This window comes from Acanthaster planci, linkage group LG15 (assembly GCF_054643075.1).
Source record: "Acanthaster planci isolate LZ-2023a linkage group LG15, COTS_SCS, whole genome shotgun sequence".
NCBI classification, from domain to species: Eukaryota; Metazoa; Echinodermata; class Asteroidea; order Valvatida; family Acanthasteridae; genus Acanthaster; species Acanthaster planci.
This window is the reverse complement of record NC_141791.1, coordinates 8982799-9001493: the sequence shown is the minus strand read 5'-3', so window position 1 is coordinate 9001493 and position 18695 is coordinate 8982799. Positions and strand designations below refer to the sequence as shown.

Below are 18695 nucleotides of genomic sequence, written 5' to 3'. Positions count from 1 at the left end.
CATCCAATTTATTATTAGTTTTGTGTTAGAATTACGTTAATTATGCCCAAGGTATTCATCAGGGCTGATTGCTCATCACCAGCCCATGTCACCTACACATAGCGCCACACATGTCTATTTTACTTTTACAGACATGAAATCGCCCATAATACTTGGCACTGTCACAGTGGGGAAAACACATGCACGAAACTTGATGCATTAAACGAAGCTGCTCTGGTTCCCAAATGTAAAAGGCTGCAGGCCGGAAAGACATCGATGTTATGTTGCAAGAGGTTTTCTGCAAGTTAATTGACAGAACTTGGTCTCTTATTTATGTTAGTATTTTCTGTGATCATGAGTGTAATTTGAGGTTGTTCTGCTCATGGCACAAGGTTTAGCACCCGCTGGTCTGGATGTATCACGCATGCTTACCACGCGACCCCGACACATGGACATTGTTGGCCAGTTTACCGTCATGATTGTGTAAATTGTCCATAAATTTCTTGTGAATTGCCGTTTGGAGAAATTTTTACATAGACATTAAAACAGGTGGTAATCAATTTCTGAGATACTTTCGTAGGCTTTCGCCACCACTGATGCCATTCAATCAGCACAAAATTGCCCTAAAAAAAAGTTCCGACCTATCGACCCAGTTTTTGAGAGGTGCGCATGCACAGCACAACTACACCATTTTTTTGGCCTAATAAAGACTGCATGTATGCAGTAGGCCTTAGTTAAATAACAATAATCATGGATTCTGAGAAATCTTTGGCAAGTGTTGATCCAATCATGGAGCTATTAAACACATGGAGTCAGCACATACAGAGATCAAAAGGGTCAATGATGGCCACCGCCAGGCTATAAGGTACCTCGCATGCGTGTCCGTAACACTTCCACATGTTCAACATGGCCGCCTTGAGACGGAATATTCCAATGACAATGAAAGTTTGGTTACCTCTTTACATCCCCAAAAATGTCTCTCTAAACAATAAACAGAATTACTAATACAAAAACTCCCCAAGAAAACTGAGAGAATGTAGCTGGTCCAGCGAAAAATAAAAGCACAAAAACATGGGAAGATTTGTTTCCACCTTCTCTTAACCGATGGAACCACTAGGATTGCGACTTAAGATATAAATATTGCAGTTCATATTTAGGGTATTTGTTCTCTACCGCCGGAAACGCAAAATGTCATAACTGACTTCAAAAATGTCTGACTTTTGCCAAATAACCACCGCTGATTTAGAATTTTCAAGCACATCTGTGAAGATCACTCGATGACTCCTGACGGCTACTGAAGAGAACTGCGCATCTTCTTTGTGCATCTTTTCCACCATTTATTTACTCCAGTATGCCGCAGCGAAAAACGGTATGTGGGTTACCAGCTACCTGGTGGTGGGGATCACTGTGTACAAAGAACATTTACGGTCTTCAACACTCGGGCTGGTAACCGCGCCTTGTCCGTGGAGCCGACCGAAGCAGTTAATCGGATTACAGTCTGTAGGACTTCGTGCCAACCCCTTGTGTTTGATAGCTCCATGATCCAATTCGAGCAAGCAAATTTATGACATGGCCTGCGCCCGAACAAGGATTGCTCTATGCAGCTGCTGTGTGGTTCTGGTAGGACCAGAGGAAGAAAAGTGAATTTCGACCCCAAACACAGCACGTTACAACTCAACCTTGTATATATATCTAATATGGCTGATCAAAAGCTGGTAATGGCAGAGCAAAATTGATTGTATTACAACATTTTGTCCAAGCACTTTTTTGGTCTAATTTCGCACTCTGTTATGTATCATGAAAAATGAGGCAAGACTTTGAAGCTTTGCATGGTGGAGATAGACTAAGGAGAGGACTTGCGGTAACACCATGGGGATAAATCTCTTATTGGGAGAGGTATGGTTCTGATGAGTACTGTTGAGTGAGTATACAACGTTTCGACCAGTGTGCTCTGGTCATCCTGAGGAGTGAAAATTACAGTTTCCTCACTGCAAATCAACAGAGTAATACAAGTACAACATTCCCCCCACCACGTCTTATCTAGGAAGTCATGGAAGTTCTAGCTTTTTGATATGCTAAAACATTTATCGTTCACATAAAAGAAACCGTAAACTCTTAAGTAAGGATAAAAATAATTCAATTTGGACTGCTAGCAACATGCCTTTGAGTAAACAGCACAATAGTCAACCATGATACTTAATAACGATATTGGAATTGAACATGTATCCCACTGCAAAGTCATTTGTGGTGTGTAATCTCCCTTAGACCAGCTTGTGGTGGGGAATGGTAATGATTCATGATGAGAATGGGATTAATTTACCATTTCGCTGGGTTGGTTTATGTTTTGCTGTAGTGTAAGCTCTACCTGTTCATGATGACTAATCGTAAACGCAAGTAGTGCATTGGACAAAAATGTATGCAAGCCAAATATTGTAGTACTCGTATTCCTACTCCGGTACTTTATTCTGTACTTGTACTCGTGAACATGTTCTCCTACTTTGAAAAAATTTCCCTGTATTCGTTCTCTTATCAAAGTACATTTACTTTTACATGTTCTCTTGGATTTACTTGTACTCAAGTGCGTAGTCAGCGCCTTCAATGAAGGCGTGTTATGCGCCCAGTTGATTCAGGTCATTAGCTCACATAGCGGTTCATGGTATAAATAACAATGTCATCATAACCCAATAGCCCTGTGTAGGAAAAAAAACAAACTTCCCAAAACCAGTATGTTTTGGCCACTTGTGTACACACTTTCTGCAAAAAAATAGTGGCCATTAGCCAAAACAGTGTGCACATTGTTCATTCTACTTGCCAGAGTGGTACAATCACAGTCATTCTCTTACTTTTTGCTTGTACATTATTGTAATACTTGTTCTCCAGTACTTTTTTCTGCACTCACATTCATACTCATAAAAATGTACTCGTACTCCAAAGAAAAAATTTCCCTGTACTCTTACCGGTACTCATGGAAAAGTACTCAACTACAACACTTATGCCAGCTGTATGAAATGTGAAGGTTGTGCATCAGTTGTGAAAGGTCTAGATACAGTGTGGAGTAATTTGATGTATTACAGAAATCTTTGATTCGGTTAGTATCATTCCCAACAAACAGCAACTGGTTCTGATGAATGTTATGAAATCACAATGGATATTACAAACAAACTTTGTCTTACATGCAAAAATCACACCCAACGTAATCTGCATGTAGTTCTCCCCATGTTTTTAAACTCTCAAAAATTTATGATATCAGCTACACCTTATGTGGTACATCATATTGTAATGTGTTGCATATTTTGGGGGACATTCATGCTGATTCTATGACTTGCTACATTTACAATTTGAGCATTGTTAGATGTTAGCCTGTGAGCTGTTGATTAACTTCATGTGGTATTTCTCCTCTCCCTTGGGTATTCCTGGCTTCCTTGCATGATGGAAATCAACTTAATCTTCGATGTTGCTGTTACCCTGTGCGTGGATTTTCTTCAACTTCATCACTCCTGATCCTGTCCAATATTCAAATATTGTATTTACATGAAATACAAACATGGAATCTTTGTGTTGAATGTTTCATGTACATGTACTGGTATGCCATAATTACCATTCACACTTGTGCTGCAATTTACCATGTACACTAATATCTGTACATGATCATGCTTATTCAATGACTGTGGATTGGCATACTTTGTACCGCTATACAGCGGCCATCACGTTTTGACCAACCACCTCAAAATATGGGAGGGCGTGGTCAGGCAGGGCCAGGAGGAATGGGAGGGCCTCAGCAGGGTGGTGGCTCTTATGCTGGGGGTTCAGCTGGTGGACCTCGCCCTTTAGAAGAGATACGAACTAGGCCTCCACCATCCATGGACCGCCGTGATATGGATCGACGTGATCGTCATGAGGATTACATGCCCAAGCGCCCCCGTCGTTACTAGTTCACTGCATTCTGGTTAGTAAGAGATTACTTGTTGTGATACATGTACATGTGTCACTCAAAAATTGCCGATTACCCAGAAGTAGATTGCTTTGCATGAGTGTGTTGGTTTTCCTGTTAACATTCAACCATGAACAGACATGTTTAAGAAAATGATTATGATTTAAGCATTGAAATAAGCATCAATAAATATTGTAGATGTTGATTGGTTTGATTTAAATAATAGTTGTAGGGTCAGTTTTGTTAACTGCATAATTCGTGCTGTTTTATAAATCTATGCCAACCAAAACTTTGCTTTAGTGTTTCTTTTTGCGTTTTTCGTTTTGGTTTTTTTTGTTTGTTAGCCATAGTGAACTTTGAGAAGAAAATCAAGACGACAAACATTGTGCATGTACTGTAGGTTTTGAATGACTTTAGTCATGTCTTCTTTGGATAGATAATATGTAATGTTTTATTGGCTATGTACAGAGCAAACCATGATTTGAACTTTTTAGATTTTCTTAGATTGCTGTAGGTGTGTTGTTTTTTAAAAGTTCCAAGATTGACAGCCGTACATATGTAAGCAGACGTCAGTTTAGTTTAAATTGGGGCATCCGTAGGTAACGATTTTTGTGTTCTTAATCCAGTTCCGTTAAGACTTTGACAAGTTGAGAGTGTAAGTGATATAGTGTATTGGGCCAAGTGATGTTACATACACATAAAAGTAGCTGAAGCTGTTGCCTTTGTTTCTTTGAAAGTAATTTAGCAGTGAACTTAGATAAGCTGGTGTTAATTTTTTTTTCCTTTTTACATAAACATACCTGTGTTTTTGGAAAGTGGCTATTGTAAGAATCATACTTTTTCTTTCTTTTTCCATCAAACAACCCCTCAATATAATAAGAAAATATCAAATGAGTGTATTTCAGTCACTTCTAGTAGATCTAACTGTGGGTACTAAGCACATACCCTAGTCAGGACTGATGGTGCACTAGATTTTTGAAAAAGTTTTCTGGTTCAGAATCTGTACCTTTGTTTGTGTGCCTCGTCACTAAATTTTCAACTGTCACTTCAAATTATTGGAAACATCTTTTAACCAGTCATAAATATACTATATACATGCATGAAGATAACATCTTAACGTCTACATTCGATTTCATCAGGACATTAAGCTTTTAATCGGAATTTTGAACATTGTGCCTCTGCTTTCATACTTACATGTATCTCCAGATGTCAACTGTGTAGTGTTGTGTTTTCAGATCATTGTCCAGTTTAGCGGTAGTATAATTGCAGGCCTTTTAAAATGTAAGATTGTGCACAGATGTCATGTAAGCTTTTCTGGAATACATCTTGCTGCAACACTAAAGAAAAAATGTTGGAGTCCTCTTGCTTCTGTGAAAACTGCCATTCATAACATGAAATTACCCATTTACAACTAAACTTCGGCAGAGGTATCCATTGTGTGTTTAATGAAAAAATGTAATACCTCAACCGGTTACGATGTTTCAGCTGAATATGCATAGCATGTCGTTAAAGCAAAAAATGTCTCATACTGATCCTGTTCCGTTCAAAGATCATTTAAGATTAACAAGATACCGAAGCCTAGAATGAAGAAATGTGTGTGTTAATACATTATCAGTGTAAATTACATTTTCTTGTGATTTAATTCATCACAAAAAATTACTGTGAGGTTGCAGACTTTTTTTCCCTCAAAACTACTTGAAACTTTTCCCAATGAATATCCGGATGGAAGATCCTTGGAAAATGCAATTCATTAAATATCACAACTGTTAAAGAGTGTAACAAAAAAGCTGTTTTGCTTTTGGAGGAGTCTATATTAACAGTAACAGGAAAATCATCCAACCCGCCTTCGGTAAACCTAAGCCCACCTAAACACATCAGTAACTGACAAAATAGATATTGGTAGTTGTAAGACTAGAATTTGGATGGGTTAGAACTTGAAACATCTTTATGAAAAAGGAGTTTACCTGATGCGAATATATGACTATCACCCCTTAAGATAATGGTATGGTCAAAACCAAGCAGTACCGTGCAACATGGCTGCTCCTTTTCAAGCTCCATGGCAAAGCTTGTTTCTTAAACTAAATGTGCAATTTCCAGACATTTACCCTTCTGGTTTCCAATCATAGTAACCTTTTTGCCCAGTATTTAGCGGTAGTTACCACTTTCTGTTGATTTGTGAAGTGTTTATTTTGTGCATTGATGGCATGCGGATGGTTTTGACATACATGTGACATGAACTATGAACGTGTGGTTGTGTGTATGTGTACATGTAGGTGCGCTGTGACTGCTGTCACCTTACTGGCTGAGAAAGTGTTATTTGACAGATTCATAGCATTTCATTGTTGAAGGAAGAGACAAAAAGTTGGAAGTGCGTGTATACTTGCCGACCACAACTCGAAGCCAGGAAAAAAATGCACTTTTCAAGGGCCATTTGCAGAGCGACCTTGCTTGTGCATTATCTAGGCACTCCGGACTGTCATGTGGCCCGTGGATTTTTTTGCAAGAAAAGTAATGTGAGTGTTGCAATGGAACGGTGTTTTTCTTGATTTTTCTCATAACAGTTAACTCAAAAAAAAACCAAGGCCATAGAATGATATGCAAAGTAAATAACAAATCCCCATATTGGCCAATTTTGAAAAATTGCAGCAAAAGCAAATGTTGTGTACTACCTTTAATATCTTCATAACGTAAATTTTGATTCAAACACCAAATTTTTCAGTAGCAACGTTTTCATGTATTTTCACGAAGGCATGGAAACATTGGGGATACAAGTACTGGTAATGAGTTTGGTTCTAAAAAACTTAACTACTTTTGGGATCTGCCCATATACCATAAGTTGATATTTCAGATATGATCTTCTGATCGCCTACATGTACATGTATCAAATGAGGCATATTTATTCAGGCATTTCATTAGATGAATTAAGTAGTTACATGTGGCTGTTTGCAACCTGGACATGCAATGGTTGAGTGCTCACATGTGTCACTTTTTACAATGCTTCCATGTCCATAACAACTTACGTGTATTTGGAGGAACATTTTCTACATTATGGAACTTACTGAATCTCTGTGCTGTAACACCATGTAGTCCCATAATGTAGGAAATGTTCCTCCCAATACAGACTGAGCATTGCTTTTTTATTATACTGTCATGATATGACTGGTTGATTGAAAACTTGTTACTTCTACATATTCCCATGAATTTAATTCATTTGCGATGTTTAGTGGGCAAAAGGAGTATTGAGGAATCGGATATACACATGCCGCACATGTACGTGTATGGCATTTTCACCACAACAAAGAGTTTGAATTGGGTAATTCTGAATTATATTCACCTCTTCGTAGAAACAAAAACACAAATTACAGATATGCTTTGTGTATGTGTGTTCTGTGGATTGATCTGTATTGTAGGATAGGTAGGATTGATCTGTATTGTAGTATTTCCTCACAGTTTACCATGTGTTTGCTAGTTAATGTAATGGTTTCAGAAAAGTGAATGTCAAGTGACATGGTCTTGGCTAGTATGGCAAGTAAAACACCATGGCATTTTTTTTTCAGTTGGTTGTTCCTTTTTCTGTTAAATGAAGTACATGCATCATTCATCGTGGTTTACAACTTTTTTTAGCTGACAGTCGAATCTTGATGCATCATTTCCCAGGTACATTGCAGATTTAGAATGTGTCTGCTACTGCTTTTGAAATCGAGGTCTGCATCAGAAATCTTTATATAACAGGTTTTTGCCCTTACCCAACATAAATATTAATAAACACTGTGTGCTCAGTGCTTGCCCAAGAGCTTGCGCAAAAAAGGAGTAAGCAGGAGGTCGTGGGTTTGAGTCCCACCCAAATAAGCTTGGGAATTTTTTTCACAAGCTCTTGAACAAGCACTGAGCATACAATGTTTATTAATATTTACGTTGGGTAAGGGCAAAACCTGGTATATAAATTAACATTTCCCCAATGCAAAAATGCATCTTAAAAATCAGAAATCTTGCTTCAGCCATGTCAAAGTCAATACTAACAAAATTTCAATTTACCAGCAATATAACAATAACATGACATTTGGAGCCACCTTTGAATTTGGCACAGTGCAACATGACAGATGAAGTCATATTACACATCAGTTGTAGGACACCATGCCAAACTATGCCTCAGCCTTGATGAATCAAGCTGAATTCCGACTTCGGTTGTGTAGCTTTGATTGCACATTCATTGGCACAAATTCAAGGATAGGATTTGCTTACAATTCCAGGAGAGCAACAAGCACTGTGTGAAACATATTTTGTAGTTTAAAATTGAGAAACACGTGGCCTTTGTCTTTCTGATAGTTGTAAAAAATGTTCTCTCTAAAAATTACAACATTTCGTCGCTGTTTCCATCTCTTGTGTTCCTCTCTTCGCAGTTTTATCAATTAGGTCCAAATTAAAATGAAATTTGTCTGTGATTTTAAAATCATTATCTGAAACCATTTTTACACTTGGCCACTCTCAAGTGAATTTTATTTGGCAGCAGAGGTGTGACATTCTGATGCAGGCCTGTATGAATGATAGTATGGTGATGAATAGTGAAAGCATAAAGCCGTTACACATCTAACAACCACTAGTATTCTGTTCAAACCCTACTGGTGGTCAGAGCTTTAATAGTTTGTGATAGTTCAGCAGTGATTGTATCACTTAAAAAATGTTTGTTAATGTCTCGTGGTATTTGAAAATAAATGTAACTGAATCCTCATGATCACTGAATTGCATTGTTTTGTTTTTAGATGAGGGCAAATATTACTTTTCCCTTAAAGCAACTGATGCTTTCTGTTGGTTTTAAGTTCAGTCCAGTGACAGCACTTTTTTGAACATAGTTATGGACAGATCATGTGCTGTTGGACATGTAAACCACTAACTTGTTATATGGTTACTTGGCCACTGCACTAATTCCCCCCTTCCCCCACCCCACACACACCTGGCTGAGGCTCAGCCTGTTTGAATTCCAGGGCTTTTTGTACCCATGGACTTGTACTTGGTGATGAACCAGAATTCTAGAACATGTACATTGTGTAACTTTCCACACAGCCACAAGTACAATGGATTACTTTAAACAGTGATATTTCAACATGATTTGATAGACATCCAATGTTCACTTTTTTGAAAGTTATTTCTTACTTATGGTGTTTGTTCACTAGAAAACTTCCGCAAGGGGATTTAACCACTTCATGCCGGGACATTTTTCAATGTTGATGATGCTGAGCCGGCCTGACTATCATTTTTTCTGTTTTCAAAATACTTCAAAAAGTCATCATTTCATTTAACGGTCGTTTATAGCCGCACAAAGTAATCTTTGGGCACTACTCTAAGTTGACAGGTGACCTTCATTGACGCCCGAGTATTTCAGCCAGGCCTGCAGCCTTGTAAACAGAGCCCAGATTGTGCGGTGTTGTATAACTGTCTTTTGTTCACGAACCTGGCTCAGTGTTCTGCTGACCTTTTTTCAATAGGGGCCAGATTAGCATGCAGCGGTGCTGTGTTGCTCATCGCTGCGATGGTGGAGAGCTTTTGTCCCCGGTGGTAATCCACTTGCTCTCAATGCCCCAAACCCTGGTATACGGTTTCAAAAGAAGGCTGGATTGAGGGTGAGAAATGTCGGTAATGCCCAGCAGCCTGGTCTTTTGTTCAGAGTATGGTCTTTTGTTAAAGGGCCCTGTTTCCTTTGTCCGAGTTCGGAGACCCCGGTCAAGCATATAAACCATACGTCTCTGATTCTGGAGTCCCCGGCAAGAAGTTTTGATGACTTAAATTTCAAAATAATTTCCAAATCTCTTTGCTTTAGTCAGTTCAGTGTCATTTTAATCATGTAGTAATGTGTTCAACATTTTTGTTTTGCCACTTTGACAATATAGTAATGCTACACAATATACAATATAATGGGATACTCAAATAAAACCATTACTAATATGTATACATATATACTTCAGATCAAGGTTACTTTACGGATTTGCGTAAGTGCAGCATGGTTGAGATCTTAACTTACATGTACCTTGAAGTTTCCTTGTTTTAAAATCAAAAAACTTTAAAGGCTTTCCCTCGCTGTTGATCCTGGGTTGTATATTTCGATGTCTTCATAGGGCTTTTATGAAATAAGCCCATTAGCTTGCCAAGTACTCCAATGACGAAAAATTGGAGCCCCTTGACTTTTCACAGCTATGTAAATTATTTTTCAGATAGGCACCAGTTTATCGAAGAAGTGTTTTGCAGTCATAAACTTCACTTCCATGTGCCATACCTGCCAACTAGTTGTAGGGACCGAATTGGATTCTCAGTTGTTTGGTTTTGATTCCCAAATTCTGTTCCACATTTCAAAACCGTTTATCTGAAACCAACAACAAAAAAGAGTGACGAACGATTACCCTACCAATTATTGTCGTTGATCAATGAAAACGATCGAAAAAAAGAGGTATTCCACTCGATAGCATTAAGATGGCATTGTGAAATTGACCAACTGTTCATGCCGTAGACGTCCCACAGAATCACAGAGAGCACCCTAGTCCCTGCCAAAGAAAAGACCCCTTGACAACTGGACATGCCTGCGGATGGAATGCAATATGCAAGGCCAATGTAAATTACCAATCTCATGAATACCCTTGATACTCTTGCTGCTTTCTGCACAGCCTTCATTAAACATTAACCACATGCTTCTGGGTTGTTTGAAAATTGCAGTGCACACATACGGGCGAATTAAGATTTTCAGTTTTCAAAAATCGTAAAAAATTCATTATTAAATCAATGGACGCTTACACCCCTATGCGTTACTCTCTGGTTGCCACTCTTGCCTGACACACAAAATCTATTGCCCCCCCCCCCGAGTATTTCAGCCAGACCTGCAGCCTTGTAAAAAGAACCCAGATTATGTAGTGTTCTATAAGTTGCTTTTGTTCATGAACCTGGCACAGTGTGCTGCTGACCTCTTTTCAATAGGGGCTAGATTAGTGTGCAGCGGTGCTGTGTGGCTTATCATTGTGGTGGTGGAGTGCTTTTCTCCCTGGTGGTAATCCGCTCGCTCTGAATGCCCAAACCGCGTTATACTGATTCAAAACAAGGCTGGATTATCTCCACTATTGCGAGTGAAAAAATGTCGGTAATGCCGAATAGCTCAGTCTTTTGTGCTGAGCATGGTCTTTTGTTCCAAGCCCATTTCTTTTGTCCAGGTTTTGAGTTCTCCCGGCTCTGCGTATAAAGCTGATATGCTCAAAAGTGGGTCCCCCAGCAGCAAGTGGTCAAACAGCCATTAATTTGGGACATTCCTGTGAGCACACAGTGTCTGCATTTTCAGATAGTCTGTTCCCAGTTAGGAAAACAATATTGACTTATGTATAAGATCCCTAGGAACACAGCAACCTTGCTTGTGGGCATGCTTGACCACAGCTAGGAGACTTGTTTCGGCCGATAAATATTTTGCCGGGAACTTTATATTCACATCAGAGATGATTAAATACTCGTCCAGAGGTGGCAGATTCACTTTATTTGAGATTATTTTAGAATTGATTTGACTCCAGAGGGTGTAGACCTGTTTTCGGTTTGTTTCACCTCCAATCACAGAGATGAGATCAACAACTTTAACTGCAGTCCATGCAATTTAATGTAGCCGGTGCTGATCATTACGCCGGCCAGTGTAAGGACTTCAAGTGGCAGCATGATCGTACTTAGGCCTGTGTGGTTTTTTCTTATGACAATTAGGTTTGTTTCGCGTGACCAGTATGCATGAACCTTTGTGTTTGAAATGTTTAGATTAAAATGTATGTTTGGCTTACGTAGCTTTTTAGAAAAAAAAACTTTTTGTGTTTTGGCACAATCATCATCCTTGTGGGCCCGAAACCTGAAGTATATCATCATCCTTGTGGGCCCAAAACCTGAAGTATACCTTCAATTACTTCATAAATGCCAAGATTCCGTGTGACTGATATACTGTTGTATGTTTTGGGGGAGCACCATGAGATTTTCTTTTAGTGTGGTGGGGTATTGACATTGACATCGGCTTACACCATTGTTTAATGCTGTATTTAATTTAAAGTCATAGTGTATGATATTTTCTACACTTAGTCAGTATCAAACAATGAAGAAAAAAAAAGCTTGGGACTACTAAGGGATAGAAATAATTGTGGGGCTACTGTTCAGATTTCATTGTTGATATCCCATCAAGTTTTAGTTTGAAAAATATTCAGACCACATAACGATTTAGAATAAAACAGACACAAAAATTCTGTCTCTCAATGAAGAGAAGGTGGAAAGTTACTGAGGAACACGACTTGTAACTGTGAGGCTGTTTTGACCACATGCTGCCAGGTGCTTATAAAAGTGCAGTGCACACATACGGGGGATTTTAAGTTTTCAAAATTCTTCAAAAATTCATCCTTTCATTTAGCGGATGTTTACACTCACACAGACTCTTTGGTGGCTATTCAAAGCTGGCAGGTGACCTTCATTGACTCCCTGAATATTTCAGTCAGGCCTGCTGCCTTGTAAAAAAGAGACCAGATTGTGCGGTGTTATGTAAGTTTCTTTTGTTCCAAAACCGGCACAGTGCACTGCTGGCGTCTTTTCAATAGGGGCCAGATCAGCGTGCAGCGGTATTGTATCGCGGGAGTGGAGGAGAGCTGTTGTCCCCGGTGGTAATCCGCTTGCGCTGAATGCCACAAATAGTGGTATAATCTTTCAAAACAAGGATTTCCTCCGATATTGACAACCAAAAAAATGTTGGCAATTCCTAGCAGCTCAGTCTTTTGTGCCGAGTATGGTTTTTTGTAACAAGGCCCAACTCTTTTGTCTGGTTTCGGGCTCCCCAGCTTCGTGTATAAAGCCTAGGTGCTCGAAAATGGGTCCCACTGCAGCAAGTAATTAAGAACCCAGTTTTCGGGCTCCGTTTTGCCATTTGTTCAGCCTACTCAGCTAACAGTTGTTAATAGCACATTTGGTCATCCCCCCAGCATGGGCCTTCAATACAGCGCTCAGCTGTGAGAATATCAGTCTTAGATCCAGGCATAAGTGATTATTTTCATCATTGTAGCAGAGCACCCTTCCATGTATTTTGGACTCACTAAACAACACGCTGGCCATAAAGAGAGTGCATATGTGTGGAAAATGGTGCAGTAAGCAATACTGTGTTTTCATTGGTTTTTATTTTCGCTTGTAAAAGATGCTTCAAAACACTAATTGACTGTTTGAGGTAAAATTTCACTAAAAATGCTCAATTTAGTTTTCTTCTTGATGGGGTCAATGGGTACAAATGGAATTCAAGTTTGGTTCACCTGATGAGAAAGTAACATTTAGGCCAGTTAGGGATGGGTGCTGTTGGGGGATCAGACCACCTTATTTTGCACTGACCTTGTGACCCAACAAGGAAGCAAAAAATGATGTCTTTACGATAATATGAAAACCATGATATTTTTCCCCACCATAAACTGGTTGAGGAAAACATGGATATTGAACAGGCTTATTCAAAATATTTCATGCTACTACTGATAAGGGTGGGAACTTTTATTGTGTTCATGCAAAGCTGTGGAGCATTTTTGTCTGGTATCCAATTTCTTTGTATTCACTAGGCCACTCTAAGACAGTTCTGCTTATTTCAGAATGCCACCAAGACACAGCCTGTGATCCCCATGATATGTTATTGTACATGTAGATGTTTACAGTTAAGCATTCAAGTAACTGCTTCAATCAAAGTGTTTGTAAGTTTATTCGAAATTTAAGTTTTGGAAAGTTACATGCCACATCATTGAACTACTGATCACTACTGAACTACTGATGTTTGATCATACATGAACTAAATGTTCATGTATGATCAAACAACATGCTGAGCAACATACAAAGTCAATCAATGTATGCTTTAACAAATTCTGTTTGTATAAAAGTCTCAAGTACACATATTACAGCCTTAAGTACAGATCAGTGTACATCATAAAAACAGTCTTTGCAAAAATAACTGTATGTATATACATATACTTCTGTCAAAACAATGATATGGAAACCAGTGATAAGGATACACTTCTGCATCACATACACAGTGTTGAGCAAGGTTTTAATACTTTGCCAGTGACATTTTATTTGTGCATGTAGAAGCAACATATTTTCTCCATTCACCCCTATAGTTGAACACTTCTCTATTGTCTTGCTGTTATTGACCCTAGGGAGAAAAGTTCTTTTGTAGAAATACTTAAATGCATTTAAGTAAAAACGATTTAGACAAAAATCAGGAATTGAATCAAAAGTGACTTTTAATTGAGAAAGTACATGTAACAAGCTTTTTTTCAAATGTGTTTCATGAACTAATATCATCAGATCCTATAAATCTATTCAGTCCGATTTCTAGGAACTCTCCTTTCAGTAGTGGTCATTTGTATCGTTTGTCCTTGTTCTGAAGTTTTGCAAAAGACCCAAAACTGTCAGAAATTAATCCTGTAATCTTAGTTTATTTGTAAAAGAAATAAATGACCCTTTTTCAGCAACCTTTCCGAGTCACAAATACTAGACTTTGTGTCCTGAGTCCCCCCTTCAAAAAAAATATTCAGAAGTTTAATGTCATTTAACAGACATCCTTTATTGTCTAGTATGTACTTATGGTCAAGAGATGTCATTAAAATTTGTTAATTCAGTGAAGCACTATAGGGGAACGAATACGGCCCTTCATTTATTTTTGAAGTTTCAATATGGGGGGGGTTCAAGTGGGTGACTATGAATAAAAATTAGTGGTGGATCCATTTTAGGTTTTGTTTCTCATTTTTCTTTTCAGAGAGCTAAATTACTTGGGTTGATAGTGAGTTGTCCATTTTCATCAATAAAGGCAATGGCACTGCAGAAAGAGCACAGACATATAAACCCAAAGGTGTGGGACGGGTGTGGAAGAGAATGGAGGTGTTCACTAACTTGGGATAGTGGTTGCAGGGCGTGCAAATAAAAAGAACGTGGATCTAAATCTTGGAATAGAATTAGGTCTACCTACCCCAAGAAGGTGTTTTCGAAGGACACTGAGGCTATTTGTCTTCTCTTGGAAATTTTTGTTTATCATGATTACAGATTTATTTTTACAAGGGTTTATAGCTTGTCCAAAATGTTGAACCGCTATTTGAACGCGGACACCGTGATTTTCACAGGTCCTTAGCAACCAGCCGACTGTCCACTGCCCATGCCAATTTCCATAGCAAAGGAACTAGCTGACAAAGCCCCCTATTGTTATTTAAATTTTACACCTGGCCCAGCTAGCAGAATCCGACCGTGGCGGCTGTGGTTGGTTCCTCAGATGCTTTGGAGAGCCACGGTCACCGCGTGTGTTTTAAGTTATTGGAATCCAGTCCCTTAGCCCTTAATTGTTGCACAAGAGTCATGTTCTGTTGACTTGCGGTCTTTGAGGTCCTTCTTTAAAAGTTGCCTTTTTTGTGCCACAGAGGTTGTCAGTGCATGGTTAGTTAGCCTAAATCCATGCACTTTGAAATAATCGGCACTGGCCAAACCCTTTCAATGCTGTAATTACGTCAGTCGTCATTTTTCAGAGGCACGCTTTTAACCACTTCGTGCCGGGGCATTCTTCAACGTTGATGATGCTGGGCCGGCATGACTATCATTTTTTCCTTCAACAATTCATCATTCCATTTCACAGTCGTTTACAGCCGCACAGAGTAATCTTTGGGCACTACTCTAAGTTGACAGGTGACCTTCATTGACGCCCGAATATTTCAGCCAGGCCTGCAGCCTTGTAAACAGAGCCCAGATTGTGCGGTGTTATACAACTGTCTTTTGTTCACGAACCTGGCTCAGTGCACTGCTGACCTCTTTTCAATAGGGGCCAGATTAGCATGCAGCGGTGCTGTGTGGCTCATCGCTGCGGTGGGGGAGAGCTTTTTCCCCGGTGGTGATCTGCTTGCTCTAAATGCCCCAAACCCTGGTATACGGTTTCAAAATAATGCTGGATTATCACTACTTTTGAGAGTGAAAAATGCCGGTAATGCCCAGCAGCCTGGTCTTTTGTTCAGAGTACGGTCTTTTGTTACAGGGCCCTGTTTCCTTTGTCCGAGGTCGGAGACCCCGGCCACACATAAACCATACGGCTCCGATTTCGGAGTCCGCGGCTGGTAGTGGTTAAATTCCCAACGACTTCTGGTATTCCGATTGGAGCTTGCTATCCAATCTCAAGGAAATACTTTGTATAAATGTTTGAGGAGAACCACCAGCAATTCTTGGAACCCACTGTTTAGAATTTTAGGGGATTTTTTTCTTTGCAGATTTTGGATAATTTTTACTTTTATTCTGATACACGAGAGGGAACTAGAATTCTTCTTTGTCTAAGAAAATGATAATTAGTCGTCATTTTTTTGGGTGTAATTTTCAGGTAGAAGGGGGTAGGTTAATTTCAGAATGAAGTCTTTAAATCTGAAAACAAAGACTGAGCATGTATTTCAGAAATCTTGCACGTCTTAGCCTCTCAAGTGAGTATTTTTTCCCCAATGCTTAATGAAAGCAAACCGTTTTCTGCTTTAGATTTTTTTGTCTCTTGTTACTTTGTTTTGGAGTAAAATTCAAATTATTCCAGAGTTTATGATCGTAGAAAGAAACACCCCATACATAATATTTTCTGATTATGCCAGTGACCTCCAGGTCTTTACCCAGAGCTACTTTGAGAAGCGCTTCAAGTGAGTTTTTAGACTTAAAAGTCATCTCAAATCTCGTCTGGGACAAGTTGCGGTAAAATGATGGGGAGAGTGAATACTTTCCCCACAATTTCCCTGTAAGTAGCAGTTCATTTATTGAGGGGAAGGGGAACTCCCCGTATGTTACGCCATGATTTTTTGGCTAAGAAAAAAGATATTACACAATTTACAGGAATATTTATTGAAATACAGGGCTTGTACCCGATCTCTTCTTGTTAATGTCCTTTGTGCAGTAACATTGCCATATTAAATACAATAAAGTTGTATGTGCCTGAAGTAAGACCATAGCTTTCCAGGAGAAGAAAAAACCTGCAGTAGCTTTATATTTTATGAAAGGGTTGATGTATATTTGTTCCAAATGATACAGTTGGATAAGTTTCAAAAAGCTCTGAGTAAGGAGTGCAGTCCTTTGCCTGTGGCTTGTCTGTCATCAAAACCACAAGTGTCCTTGAGTGGCCTGCCACAGAGTGGGGGGGATAGAGACTGTATAAACAAATACTAACAGCTTTATGTGGGGGAGATTGTGGGGAAATTTCCAGTAGCCATCAACATTCCACCGCAACACTCTTCCACAGTTTATCCTCAACTTATCCCGGACTAAATTTGAGATGACTCCTAACAGTTTATAGAATATGTACATGTTTAAGTGGTGAATAAAGTGGCTATTTTTGTCCCGGACTTTTTCTTCTTTAATAGATGTATACCAATATTGTCAATTGGCCATTGGGTACGTTTTTGGTGAAGGGCAAGAGGAAAGAGCAAATTTAATATACACTCACAAAAGTGTAAAGGCGGGTCCATACTTCAGGCGAATGCAAAAATAAAGCGAATACGATGTTATGAAAAATTTGTAGCGATGTTTTGCCAGAGATAAGTGAGTTCAACTTTGCGAGGCTGACCTTGAAATTTTGCGTACGTGTTGGCTTTTACACTGAATATGAACTGACCCATTTATAATGAGCGTTTGCGAATCGTGGTGGAAACACGTGCGCAGTATATCACATTGGTTCGCACTGGGCTGAACTGTTGGCAAAAAAGGCATGAGGGAAATGCGGCAATTAGTCAGTGTACAATTCCTGCCAAAAGGGTTGAGAACGTTCCACTACATGTACATTGAATATGACTGCAGCTGTACAGTTGCAAGTCAGAAAAAACCAATACCATCACATATTTTTCTGCAGGTTCATGCACAAAAAGTGATATCGTGTCTATATTTGTGTTTTCTGTATTCATTGATGTATTGCTCATATTCGAAAATGAGCGTGTTTCCACAAAATTTCCAGATGCAGCAAGAGGCTAATCCACCCGCCCCTCCAAATGCGTCATGCATTCTTACAATGTGATACACAGACATCGTTTGCCAGTCTCCTGTAGTCATGACAAGCATAAAGCATGATTCCAAAATCAATGTTTTTTTACATTGATTACAAAAATGTCAAAACAAAAAGTCTCTTCCCAATTCTGATAAAAATACAGCCAAATAAGTTCACTTGACTACCCTCACATCTCAAGAGCCCAACTTACCACCCAACACTGAATTAGGTATATTGCTACAAAAGATCTAGCGTACCCGCCAATGAGACTGTGCATTTTCATGACGCACATTTTGCAAGACACAGCTATCCAATTACAATACATGTATTCCTTCATGACATCATGCTTCTTCAGCGACCATCTCGCATGCGAGCTGCTGCACCACATGGTGGGCGAGTGAACTCGGACTATCGATAACTCGTGTCATGCAGCTTGTGTCGAAAATCATAAGACAGCAGGAAAATAAAATAAAAATGTCTCTCCATGGCACAATTTGTATTTGGGGAGACTACTTACATGGATGGGGGCGTCAGTTGATGAGTCTTCACATTCTTGCAGGTACACACGGGCCTACATGTGCATGCTATTTAGCTTTCGTCGTCATCCATGGCGATCGGAAGCCTTTCAAAAATCCCTGGATCAGTACTTTCACATGTAGTTGCCTTTTTTTAATCTCACATGCACATTAACATTTTTCATATTATAATGAATTTTATTATACTAAATGCATAGGTAATTTGATTAATTCATTGGCGTTTTCACGAAGTGACAAAACCCACCGGCGGAAA

At 39.2% G+C, this 18695-nt stretch overlaps 1 protein-coding gene across 3 annotated transcripts in view; it reads left to right on the top strand.

Moving 5' to 3' along the window:
• Nucleotides 1-18695, top strand: part of LOC110977607 (uncharacterized) — a 116329-nt gene that overhangs the window by 75472 nt on the left and 22162 nt on the right. For 2 of the 3 annotated variants that reach the window (XM_022231872.2, XM_022231873.2), the window contains one exon: nt 3678-8642. The exons of the other annotated variant lie outside the window; for it this stretch is intronic. In XM_022231872.2, the coding sequence (XP_022087564.1) occupies nt 3678-3911 (234 nt within the window). In that variant the 3' untranslated portion in view covers nt 3912-8642. Of the gene's footprint in view, nt 1-3677; nt 8643-18695 lie in introns of those variants that run through there. 3 annotated transcript variants of the gene reach the window in all.